We start from the raw sequence: 13,813 nt of genomic DNA, 5'->3' as shown, positions 1-13,813 counted from the left end.
CTGCCTCCTTCTCCCTCTCTGTGCTGCTCTGCTCTCCCTCTCAACTCTACTGCATTGTTCTCCAGGACCTCTATTGTATTTCTGTACTGTACTCTCTTCTCCCATACTGTCTCTCCCTTATGTAGCTTCCCTTCCTTCTCTCTTCTTGTGAGTTGGGCATACCTTGTTCTGTCAAATCTTTCTCTGATTTGTCACTTTGCCTACCTCTCAATTAGGCATTACTTTCAAACATGGATACTTCCTTCTACAAACTATCATTACCTTCATTTGGGGGGGGGGGGTTTGGATTGTGTACTAGGGGCATGTCTGTATTCCAGCCAGAGGGATTGAAGGTGTGTGCTAAGGTTGAGCAGCACCACAATTAGAAACAGGTTTTTCATTAGAGAAAATTAGAGAGCCAGATGGGAAAGCATCTACTACATATCAAACAAAAACATTTATACAAGCATAGTCACAAACTAACACACTATACCTAAATCAAAAACTATAGTGCTCTGGAGGCAAAGCAAGAGGAATGCATATGTAAAGCTAGGCTGGGCTACCCAGAAAAGTCCTGTAAGTGTTAAGAACTCTGATGCTTAAAGACAATAATATGGAAAGGGAAAAACCATAGAGATGAGCTGAGATGAGCTGAAAGGTATAACATGTATACAAATATATATTATAATCATTATATGTATTAGTAGTATATACTATTATTCCTTTTTTTAATGGCTCCAGTGATCCAGTCATGGAAGACACTGCTGTTTTTATTTTTTTAACATTTATTTATTTATTATATGTAAGTACACTGTAGCTGTCTTCAGACACACCAGAAGAGGGCATCTGATCTCATTACAGATGGTTGTGAGCCACCATGTGGTTGCTGGAATTTGAACTCAGGACCTCTGGAAGAGCAGTCAGTGCTCTTAACTGCTGAGCCATCTCTCCAGTCCTTGACTGATGAGTTTTACAGGTGGGCTTCTAATTTCATTTCCAGCCAACCCAAACCATTCCAACAACATGGCATAGTCATACTCTCAACCATTAGACGGCATCTTGAACAGTACCAACCTGGATTTCTATATGACGAGGGTTATCGATAAATTTTTCTATTAGTAGTCTATCATCACCAAAACTAGAAGCAGCTTCCTGGGATGAAAATCTAAAGCCATCCCTGTAGAACAAAAAGAACAATTATACTAGCAAATCAAAGATAGTCTTCTACATAGAAAACAGTTTTGTTTCAGCTTAATTAAGAAAAACGGGGAACAGATTAGACTCACTACATGTACAGAAACCTAATCTAACAGGAGCAGCAACTTCCATTTATCCCTCTGTCACCTTGGGCCACTTATTTAATGTGCTGGTTACAGATTTTCCATGAGAACAAGAATGCAGTACTTGTTTCACCAACCAACTGTTGAACTAGCAATGCTAGAGAGACAGACTACTCAACAATTAAGAGCACTAGCTGCTCTTCATCAGGATCCAGGTTTGACTCTCACACATATGTGGCAGCTTACAACTTCAGTTCCAAGGACACTGACACCCTCTTCAAGCCTCCATGGGCACTGCATGAATGTGGCGCACAGACAAGCATGCAGACAAAATACCCGTTCACATAAAGTAAAATAAATATTTTTAATACACTAGTGAAGAAGACCAAAGTGTGGACACTTTGCCCCTTCTTAGAATTGGGAACAAAACACCCTTGGAAGAAGTTACAGAGACAAAGTTTGGAGCACAGACAAAAGGATGGACCATCTAGAGACTGCCATATCCGGGCATCCATCCCATAATCAGCCTCCAAACGCTGACACCATTGCATACACTAGCAAGATTTTGCTGAAAGGACCCTGATAGAGCTGTCTCTTGTGAGACTACACAGGGGCCTAGCAAACACATAAGTGGATGCTCACAGTCAGCTATTGGATGGATCACAGGGCCCCCAATGGAGGAGCTAGAGAAAGTAACCAAGGAGCTAAAGGGATTTGCAACCCTATGGGTGGAACAACGTTATGAACTAACCAGTACCCCGGAGCTCTTGACTCTAGCTGCATATGTATCAAAAGATGGCCTAGTCGGCCATCACTGGAAAGAAAGGCCCATTGGATTTGCAAACTTTATATGCCCCAGTACAGGGGAATGCCAGGGCCAAAAAGTGGGAGTGGGTGGGTAGGGGAGTGAGAGGGGAGGGTATGGGGGACTTTTGGGATAGCATTGGAAATGTAAATGAGGAAATACCTAATTAAAAAAATTTTAATAAAAGTATTAAAAAGCACACCAATATTTGTCTTAAAATTTAGAAGACACAAAAAAAGGTGGAAAGGGCCTGGCAGTTACACAGTGGTGGGAACAACAGAGACTGCAATTCTGCAGGAAGATGCTTCCTAGACATTCTTCAGATACAGGGCCTAAGATGCAGCTGTGTCCCATGTATCACTTAGGACATTGTATCGCCTTCACACATTTAAAACAGAAAAGGATGGTTTTTGAGGGGAAAAAAGTATAGATTTAATTATTGTTTTACTAGATACATATAAAAGGGGTGTTATTTGGCCAGTTCATGAACACTCAAACTCAGCAGGGCATGGTGGCATACAACTTCAACCTCAGCACACAGGAGGCAGAGGTGGGTACACCTTGTAAAAAATATATATATTGTATATTGTATGGATGCATCACCTGTCAACTAAAAACAAAATACAAACAAACAAGCAAACAAACAAAAACTTAAAAAGAGCCAGGTGTGGGAGAGTCACCTAGGAAGATGTGAGGAGACAGATGCAGGACACCTGAGCACAAGTAACCAGCCATGTGGCAGAATGAAGGTTAAAATAAATGGGTTATTTTAATTATGATCCAGTCAGAGAAAAGAGCCTAGCTATGTGGCCAAGGTGTTTGTAAATATATTTTAAAACTGAGTGTTCTGGGAGCACGGGACTGGGAGGAAAAGCCAGACCTACATTCTACAATGTCTCTGTGAGTTCATGGCCAGCTTGGCCTACATAATGAATTCTGGGCCAAGCTAAACAACAATAGTTAGATACTATCTCAAAAGAATTATAATTAATTAATTAATTAATTAATTTAATTAAGCTGAAACTTAGGATTCAATTCCATGGCTCGCCCAGTAAGGGCTCTTGCTATCAAGCCCAGGGACCAGAGCTTGATCCTTCACATCCTCGAGGCAGATTCCCACAAGTTGTCCTTTGACTCGATGCATGCACCATGGCAGGTGCATACCCTTATGCACGTACGCAAAGCAAGTAAATAAAATAAGCAAATTTAAACAATTTGAAGGGAAAAAAACACTTCAAAGTTATCTAAAAGTAACTGAAAATGTTTATTCATTCACTGATGTATCTGGAATATAAGATATAATTACCTTTACTTCTAACCAAGTATATCTTCATATTAAATACTTGTATTGAGCATAAAACAAGAAAACTCGACTCTTCTAATCCTTTTATATACAAGCATTGCATCTGGCAATTTTAAACATAATTATCAGATATACTGTGTCCGTAAAGTAGTGAAAGTAACTAGAAGACATTTTAAAACCCGAGGCGAAAAAAATTCTCCTCTTTCTGCTCCCTAAGAGAAAGGATCTTAGGTTTTCATTGTCTCTTTGACTTAGAGAAATGGTTTTCAGATTGGTGCAGAGTAGAAATGTCAGAGAAACTAGAAGCACAGTGAATCATCCTCAGAACCACACAGCCAAAGTTTCACTGACAGGATGGATACAAAGTTTCACTAGACAGGATAGATGCTATAATTCATAAAGAGAATAACATAGCACTTTACAGTTGCCTCTAACCTAATGACTAAAATCTTTCTTTTTGCTTTTAAGCCAAGAACATCAAAAATAAAACATCACAGTCATCAAAATAAAACAAAGTTTGAAAACATCACAGGTGTATTTTGCAACTAAGGGAAAGTTGAATTAAGAACATCTTCTGGGACACAGCTCAGGGCTAGAGTAAAAGCCTGGGTCACACACAAAGTTCTGGGTCCTACAACCTGCGACCAAAAAAAAAAAAAAAAACCAAACACACACTTCTTGTTACTGTCATTTACACCTTCCTTAATTCAAAAAATATTATCATTCAACCAAGGAACCTAATAGATATTTTTGTACTTCTAACATCTAAAGTAAAATAGAAACTATCTGATTTATGGTATGATTAGTAAATCTTGTAGCCAGGGTTCCATTTTAGCCATACATTTCATGTAAATCTACATATAGGAAAGAAGGCCAGAGCCTGCTGTGAAAACAGCTAAGCTCCACATTTAACAACTTTCACGATTTGTTGTTGTTGTTGTTGTTGTTGTTGTTGTTGTTGTTGTTTTGAGGCAGGGTCTTTCTGTGTGTAACAGACCTAGCTGACCTGAAATTTGCTTTGTAGACCAAGCTGGCCTCTGCTTCCTGAGCCCTGGGATTAAGGGTGTGTGTCACCACAGCCACCTGAATTTCATTGAACTCTTTCCCTGTTGTAAAGGCTCTACGCAAGTCTTAGATCTGCTGAACTGCCAAAACAAAGGAAAGAGCCGCAGGATACAGATGCTCTCAGGACAAAACAAAGCAGCAGATTACTAAACGTGATGTTGCATCCAAAGAAGGGAACATGTTTGTAGATTGTGCAAAAACAAGTTTCTTCATCAAAATTAAGTTTCTTCTTCAAAGTGAAAAATGGAGAGAAACTGGACAAGTGTGCATGGCATCAACACCTTAGCACTAAGGGAGGGCATCTGGCCTCAGACAACCATTCCTGGAATTCTAGGTTTATGTTTGATTTTTTTTTTTTTAATTTTCAGCTTTGTTGGTGTTGTTCTAAATAAACAGAGAATATGGAACAGTTTATTATTATGATGATGATGTTATTTTATTTATTTACATTCCAAATGTCCCCCTTCCCAGTTTCCCCTCCACAAATGCCCTATCCCATCCCCCTCCCCACTGCCTCTATGAGGGTGATCCCCACCCACCCATCTGCTGCTGCTTCACAGACCTAGCATTCCCCTATGCTGGGGCATTGAGCCTCCATAGAACTAAGGGCCTCTCCTCTTATTGATGCCAGAGAAGGCCATCCTCTGCTACATATGCAGCTGGAGCCATGGGTCCCTCCATGTGTACACTTTGGTTGGTGGTTTAGTCTCTGGGAGCTCGTGGGGGTTTGGGGGACGGTATCCAGTTAGTTGATATTGTTGTTCTTCCTATGGGGATGCAATCCCTTTCAGCTTTTTCTGTCCTTCCCCCAGCTCTTCCATTGGGGTCCCCATGTTCAGTCTGATGGTTGGCTGCAAACATCCATATCTGTATTGGTCAGGCTCTGGCAGAGCCTCTTAGGGGGCAGCTATATCAGGCTCCCATCAGCAAGCACTTCATGGCATCAGCAATAGTAGTGTCTGGGTCTGGTTTCTGTAGATGGGATGGATCCCAAGGTGAGACAGTCTCTGAATGACCTTTCCTTCAGTCTCCACTCCACTCTTTGTCCGTACATTTCCTTTAGACAGGAACCATTCTAGGTTAAAATTTTTGAGATGGGTGAGTGGCCCCATCCCTCAACCAGGGGCCATGCTTATCCACTAGATACGATCTCTACAGGTTCTATCTCCCCTTTGTTGAGTATTTCAGCTAACATCCCCATTGAATCCAGGCAAACTCTTGCTTCCCTGGCATCTGGGACTTTCTAGTGGCTACCACCTGTTCCCCATCCCCCACTGCAATACACCTCCTTTCAATTTCCTAACCTTCTGTAATTCTGTCTCCTCCCAACAGTGATCCTGCCCCCTCCTTTTACTCCCCACCCCCTCTCTCCATCCCTCTACCTCCTGTGATTATTTTGTTCCCCCTTCTAAGTAGGAGTGAAGCATGCATAGGTCTTCCTTTTTACTAAGCTTCATATGGTCTGTGAATTGTACCATGGGTATACCAAGCTAAATATCCACTTAGTAAGTACATACCATGTGGGTTCTTTTGTGACTGGGTTACCTCACTCAGGTTGATATTTTCTAGTTCCAGCCATTTGCCTAAGAATTTCATGAAGTCATGAGTAGTACTCCATTGTGTAAATGTACCACATTTTCTGTATCCATTCTTCTGTTGAGGGACATCTGGGTTCTTTCCAGCTTCTGGCTAATTTAAATAAAGCAACTATGAACATAGTGGAGCATGTGTCCTTATTATATGTTGGAATATATAGCCTAGGAGTGCTATAGCTCGGTCCTCAGGTAGAACTATTTCCAATTTTCGGAGGAACTGCCAGACTGTTTTCCAAAGTGGTTGTACCAGCTTGCAATCTCACTAGCAATGGAGGAGTGTTCCTCTTTCTCCATATCTTCGCCAGCATCTGCTGGTACCTGAGTTTTTGATCTTAGCCATTCTGACTGGTGTGAGGGGACAGTTATTTAAATAAAATTATCCATCACCAAACCCACAGTGTCAAACTTATGCTCTTCTACACAAGATTACAGAGATGGCTCATTCATCATGTTGAGACAATATTTTCAGGTAGAAAGTAATATATTTTTATTAAGCACATAAGTATATTTTAAGGGCTGGTGAGATGACTCAGTGGTTAAGAGCACTGACTGCTCTTCCAAAGGTCCTGAGACCAAATCCCAGCAACCACATGGTGGCTCACAACCATCCATAATGAAATCTGATGCTCTCTTCTGGAGTGTCTGAAGACAGCTACAGTGTACTTACATATAATAAATGAATGAATAAATAAATAAATAAATAAATTTTAAGTGTATTTTGAGTATGTACCCCTTAGTTGACTAGAAAAGATGTTTGGAGAAATGTAGATTTGAGGACTTTGGATCTGAAAGGCAGTGGAATGCTTTAAGTGGGGCTTGATGGGCCATCCTAGTAGGAATATGGAAGCCATTGGCTGATATGAACTGTGGGGGCTGGCTCAAGAGGTTTCAGAGGAGAAGAATTTAAGTATGTAGCTAAGAAATTAGCAGTGATTAGGGAGAAACCAGCATCGTTGAAGTGAAATCTGAAAAGTGTTTTCTGAGAGCACAAAGAAGCTGTGTTCCAGAGGGTTGTAACTAGTACTGCAGCTGAACTTGGTAATGTATAAGAATCATCTAAGTGGTACTGGTTTTGAAGATATGAAGGGGTCATGAAGAGCAGCTGAAGCCAAGGGAAACTACTGATGAAGGTGTAACCTCAGTTGCACTTGATGGCCCAGGACTGAAGGGGTCATGCAAAGAAATTGAGGCTTGGCACCATGAAGAGGGCCCATGAGAGGCTATTGGTGAAGCCTAGTTGCAGCAGAAGACTCCAGCAAATTGGGGATTCCAGTACCATGGGATGAACAGCAGCAGCAGTGGAGTAGAGTCAACCTGGGCCTAGAGTATTACAGAGGGCAGAGCTGGAGAAATGACTGAGGCTATTTGGATGAGCCCAGAAAATCATATGAGGATCTCAGACTTTGGAACAAGAAGCTGTGAGGTTGAAGTTGCCTTGGATACTCCATTTCTGGTAACAATGTCTGTCTTAGTTAGCATTTCCATTGCTGAGAAGAGACACCATGACCAAGGCAACACTTATAAAGGACAACATTTAATTGGATTGCCTTCAGGTTCTGAAGTTCAGTCCATTATCATCATGGTAGAAAGCATGGCAGCATCCAAGCAGCTATGGCACTAGAGGAGATGAAAGTTCTACATCTTCATCCAAAGGAAGCCAGGAGCAGACTGTTTTCAGGCAGCCAGGAGGAGAGTTTCCAGGTTTACCCCCACAGTGACACACTTCCTCCAACAAGGCCACTCCTACTATTAGTGCCATTCCCTGAGCCAAGGATATCCAAACTGCCACAACCTCTCTCACCAAAGCACTCAGTTGTTATTAGCATTCTTATCCACCCTTCCTGTGAAGAAACTGTATATAGCAGACTATCTGCCAAGAGATAAAAGAGCATGTTTCCAGCTATCTGTGCTGCTCTGAGAACCTCGCCTTGCCCCTTACTAGAGATGTAGTACAGTCACAGCTCACACCCTGCACTCACGTTCAGAAGCATGGGCTCCCAGATAATCAATACATACCAGTGCAGGAGAAACTGTGGTACTTCTGATACTGAGTGGGGGTAGGGTGGGGTGGGGTGTGAGGAGACCTTCCACTTGTATTTGAAATAACTGATCTAAGAACTAGAGTTACATTTGTGAACCACTGTGTGTGTGCTGGGGACCACACCCAGGTCCTTTGCAAGAGCAGCACATGCTCTTAGCCACTGTGCCAACCCTTCAGAGATCATACTTTAAAGACAGAAGAAGCCCACACCTATTGTAACTTCTAGTCTATAGCTGGAACCTTTGCCTTTTAGCATTTCCCAGGACCTTTCAAGTAAAACAGAGTTGTGTTGTATCCACTTATTTACATAAACACTTAATCATTTTATAAATCCAAACCAAGAACCAAAAATATAAATTGTATGCCTCGGAAAGGTCCCTGGGTTCCAGAGCTATGGATGGCTAGGATGAATGGAAAGACAGCACTGTGGGAGCAGGAAGAATTTAAACAGGTTTTACTAGACTTAGCTGCATTGGGCAGTCTCTTTTCTAATGGCCATGTCACCATACATTAGATTTCTGAAAAAATATTTACCTCTGCAAGAATGACAAGATGATAGTTGCCCAAGAAAGGCACAGCCCTGGTGAAGAAGTCTGTGGGGCAAGGCCCAACGGGATGAGTTCAAAGGCAAAGCTCAGGACAAGCTCAACAACCCACCCTGCCTGACAATGAATGCTGTTCATGGAAAGGAAGTTCCGCCCCAGAGCTTATTGCTCTAGCTGTGATCTCTGAGCCACTGGAGACCTGTGGTTCTCCAGGAACTCCTTAGCAAAGGACTTATCAAAACGTTTCCAAAGCACCAAGCTCAGGTAAGCTCGACAGAAGATGCCACGGGTAGGGAAACTCCAGCTGCTGGGGAGGTGCATGAAGAGATTACGCCGACTGTGCATGTGGAGGGCCAAAGCTTTACTAAATAACACAGAGTACTTTGACTTCTGAAATTAATAAAAAAATAGTAAGTTTTCTAAATTTATAGAAGAATGTATTATGTATAAAAGACATACAGTGATTTCAAACTTAGATGGAAAATGGTATTCTACACACTAAAAATTATCAAAGTAATTATCCACTGGGATTAAATAAACTTGGTTCAATCCTTAGATAACACTGTAAATTATATGGCCAGATATTAGTAATTCTGCATAGAAAACAGAACAACTCTAATTTCTTAAAAACACACTATAAAAACAAAACCTTTTACCAATGTAAAATAAAAATTTGTTTTAAATAACCTTTCTGTGGTAGGGTAATTATCTTCAAAATATACAGAAGGAAGATTTCTGCATAGTATCAATTTCACTCTCATCCAAAAAGTAAAGATTAGATGGTCACTGTAATTATTCCATTATGCATTGGGTATCTGTTTACCTGTCAGTTTAATAAAACTCTGGTAACTGCAATTTTCATCAAAAGTGCATGTCAGGCAGCCTCTCACCTGGTCTCTTCGTCATCCCAGGCGATGCGCATGCCTTTCCCACCACCGCCTGCTGAGGCCTTGATCATCACAGGGTAGCCTAACAGCAGGGAAGAGTGAGACAGACGCTCAGACTTTGATCATGTGGATGTATGAACATGACAACTGACCACATGTTCTGTAACACAGATGACAATAATTTATTTAAAAGTTCCATTCCTTAGAGTTACAGAAACACAACCAATGTAATGGCCTTACATATCTAAATGAATAAGCATTTTAAAAGAATAGAGCATTTGTATCAAAAAATATACTTTCCAAGTAATGAAATAAAAGCTTAAAAAATATGACAGACAACTCCAAAATCAGAACTATATAAACTTTTTATATTTAAAAAGCAGTTTAGATAGCAGGCAAACATGTGCATATATGCACATACACATTTGTGATTCTGAAAACTGCCACTTGCATGCATTACACGTCAATTTCTCTCTCATTTGCAGGAACTCTGGGTATTTTCACATGAAAGGTCACAGAGAATGCCTTTAGCCTTTATCAGCAAAACTGACAGAGTAGGGGGTTATTCAAGTACAGTTATTTCCCAAAGAGCCTGAGTCCTCTTGCACAACCGAGAAGCCATGCACTTCTGTGTATACTCAACAGGCTGTCATGAAGGTACCAAGTCAGGACTCAGATAAAGGCTAATCTCAATTACAGTTTCATGAAAAGAGATAAAGCCACCATTTTATCATTCTATAATCCCTTCCATCATATGTGACAGAAAAGTCAGTCTGGGCCAGGCATGGTACAGGTACTACGGAGGTAGAAAGAGGAAGCTCTCTGTGAGTTCAAGTTCAGCCTGGTCAGCCTAGTGAGTTCCAGGACAGCCATAGTTACATTACTCAGTTCCTATCTCAAAATAAAAATAAACAAAACAAAACAAAACAAAAAAGGAAAGTCTCCTTCCTTAATGACTCTCTGGGACCTCAGTGAGAATAGTCACATAAGTAATTGCATTTGTTATTGTGTTTGCTCGGCAAAGAAGCAGTCATTAAGCCTTCACTCTCACAGTAAGCAAGCATCAAGCCCCGAATTTGTCTCATTCAGTGCTTCAGCCACCTTAAGTGCCCATGTTGAAATCAGTAAAATATGTGTGTGTGTGTGCCTGTGTTCATGTATGTGTGTATATGCATGTGTATGTATGCATACCTCTACTTTGGAGGAGTAAAGAAATGTGATGTAAAACTGCCATGCCTACAAAAATTCTATCTACAATAACCTGCAATCTTTGTATAGACAGGTGATCCATCACCACCCCTCCATCAAAGAGCATGCTTACCAATTCCACCCATACTTATTCATGCTTGCAACAGGAAAGTTTGAGGGGATGGGTGTATCCTCCTCCCATCCTCCTCCATTTTGAACAGTGGGAAATCATCTGTCTTCTCGGCCATATGTATGCTATGAACCCTCAACTATGCAATCATGTTTTAGTTTGAAAACATGATAATTTATCCTTATCCAAAATCTCTCTCTTGTTAGACCTATGAATACCTGCAATCCAGAAAGTCAAGAGTCCCTGATAAAAATGCAAAAAGCTGAATATGAAAAGCCTGGGAGAGAACAGAAGAGCTGTTTCAACAGCTAAGAGAGTGTGTTTCTCTTGCAAAGGACCTGGGTTCTGTTCCTGGCACCTGCTTTAGAATACTTACAAGCATCTGTAACTCCAGTTCAGGGAATCTGATGCCCTCTTCTAGATGCAGAGGGCTCTTGCACACATGTAGTACACATAAACTCACACAAGCACATATATAAATAAAAAATTAATTCCTCTTGAAAAGAAAATGATGGAAGGAAGAGGAAAAACTAGCAGACGTTGATGATATTAATTCTGGCTGCATTCTGAAATAACACAAGGGTCTTGCACACAGATGATAACAATATGAAGCAGCCTAGTTCCTCTCCTACTATCTCACTGTGTCCTACCACTCTAGACATATTAGGTTATGCAGTGCCTGGAACTGGAAGTGGAAAGAAAACTAAGGACTTAGTAAAAGCCAGAATTACTGGAAAAATTAGGAGTTACCAACAAGAATGATAGTCATTGGCAACTCTCTGTTGTCTACTCCACATACAGAGTTTCCACAAACAATCTCTTATTTCCTAATCCACTAAAGCACTCACTCCTGAGTTTGGCTTTTGTCTGTAATGCATTTGTTTACATTTATATTTTCAGTTGACATGTGTTTGAAACAGAACTACCTTCCTTATCACAACAAATAAAAAGTATCTGAGACTTTAAACGAGGCAATTTCTCTTCCAATACCAATAGATCACTTGTAACTTTACATTTCTTACATATACAGACATAAGCGAGTCACAAACACAAACAAACAAAGACACTCTTTTGGGTTTGTTTGTTTGTTTGTTTTCTGAGACATGCTGGCTTAAAATTCCCTATACAGCTCAGGCTACAGGAGACTGTCCATCATCCTGGTTCTGGAATCACACACAGGACACTGTGTCCAGGGAAAAGACAGCGCAGACTCAGGCCTCCGTGCTGCTCTGGTTTCTTTTCACCTTTGATGCTGTCTCATTGGATCATCTGGAACTGACCCTGTGTTCCATAGCCACATGGAAGCTCCCCAGCACACCCAGGGCAGCATGGTGTCGAGTCCCTATGTCCCTTCTGCACAATTATGGGTAAATGAATACTTTCAAAAAGAAATTACACAGTTTCTACTCATAAGCCATGTCCACTCAAGTACATATGCACTCTTGTAACATAACAACTGGGAAGTATGCCCCTCAGAGGAGCCAGCTTTACTCTTTCCTTGAAATTGCTTCTCTAAACAATTGATATTTTAAGTTAATTTAAATGCTAGGAGTGGAGCCTAGGCAAACTCAGTGAGGAAGAATGAGCCCTGGTCGAATTCTGCATGGAGAAGTCATCTACCAACGCTTTCCATGATTACTGCAGCTGCTCTGCAATGAATGAGCTGGAGTAACTGGAACTCTGACTGCAAGGCCTTTGTAGGAGCCCAAGTGGCAGACAGCTCTCATCTGAATGTGGCCAGTCACGAAAGAGAAAGACAGAGACTTCAGTTTGTTCTACAGTTTGAGACACCATGTGTTGGATATAGAAGATAAGAAAGACTCTGGAAGCTTAGAAGCTTTCCCATTTAGTTGTGGGTGCTAACAACTTGATTAACTGATACTAAGATATTTACCTGTACACAACATGATAAATAACCAGACTCTCCCAGCAAATGCCACCCAAGAATGGGAGAGTGGGGAGGAGGAGTAATTATCAGATAACTTAAAAGCTGATAAAAATACCTGAAGGATAAGGTACTAATTCTTTTTTTGCACATTTTTATTAGATATTTTCTTTATATATATATATATATACATTTCAAATTTCAAATGCTATCCCAAAGTTCCCTATTAGCCCCCCCCACCCCCGCGCCCTGCTCCCCTACCCACCCACTCCCTCTTCTTGGCCCTGGCATTCCCCTGTACTGGGGCATATAAAGTTTGCAATACCAAGGGGCCTCTCTTCCCAGTGATGGCCAACTAGGCCATCTTCTGCTACATATGCAGCTAGAGACACTATTGCATATGCCAGCAAGTTTTTGATGAAGGGACCCTGATAAAGCTGTCTCATATGAGGCTATGCCAGTGCCTGGCAAATACAGAAGTGGATGCTCACAGTCATCTATAGGATGGAACACAGGGCCCCCAATGGAGAAGCTAGAGAAAGCACCCAAGGAGCTGAAGGGGTCCGCAACCCTATAGGTGGTACTAATAATTCATTTTAAAATTACATATCTTAGATTTAGTTTCTTGAACTACATTTTGATCCAATATATCAACTAATGGAAAAGGGAAAGTTAAAAAAAATCCCCAAAATATTTCCTGGGAAATGACCAGTTCCAAATTTAGTAGTGCTGGTCAGTAATCTTGCCCAGCAAAGTAAGTCTGATGGGCAAGAACGTTATCTTTTTAAAACAGTTGGGAAACTTGTCTTTGTTTCCTAAAGAAAGGTTCAAAGGGAAAAGAAAAGAAAAGATACTGCAGGGAGAAGAGATCACTAGATGGACAGAATGGAGCCTGACAATGGACAATGGGGCTCAGACAAGAAAACAAAAGCCTTAAGAGAAAAAGATCAGACAGGAAGGAGACCCCTGGGGAGTCTCGTGTTAGAATTACAGAGAAATCAAGTGTCACACACTGCATTTTGCAGATTGTTTTTTGCTTGTTTAATGTAAAATAGTTAATCTGCCCTTTCTTTAGGAAAGAGTCAGTTTATTTTTCCTTGAGGGAGGAGG

The 13,813-nt window shown here is 41.0% G+C and overlaps 1 protein-coding gene across 6 annotated transcripts in view; it reads right to left on the bottom strand.

Moving 5' to 3' along the window:
• Positions 1–13,813, bottom strand: part of Pcca (propionyl-Coenzyme A carboxylase, alpha polypeptide) — a 405,580-nt gene that overhangs the window by 230,111 nt on the left and 161,656 nt on the right. For all 6 annotated transcript variants that reach the window (NR_153443.1, XR_383133.3, XM_006518432.3 and 3 more), the window contains exons 9-10: positions 9,504–9,582; positions 1,054–1,156 (exon numbers count right to left, since the gene is read on the bottom strand). Coding sequence is in view for 4 of the 6 variants with exons in the window: in XM_006518432.3 (XP_006518495.1) it covers positions 1,054–1,156; positions 9,504–9,582 (182 nt within the window). In the remaining 2 variants the exon portion in view is untranslated. The remainder of the gene's footprint in view (positions 1–1,053; positions 1,157–9,503; positions 9,583–13,813) is intronic.

This window comes from Mus musculus, chromosome 14, assembly GCF_000001635.26.
Source record: "Mus musculus strain C57BL/6J chromosome 14, GRCm38.p6 C57BL/6J".
In the NCBI taxonomy this organism is placed as follows: Eukaryota; Metazoa; Chordata; class Mammalia; order Rodentia; family Muridae; genus Mus; species Mus musculus.
Note: the sequence above shows the minus strand (reverse complement) of the source record. Positions and strands in the feature narration are given on the sequence as shown.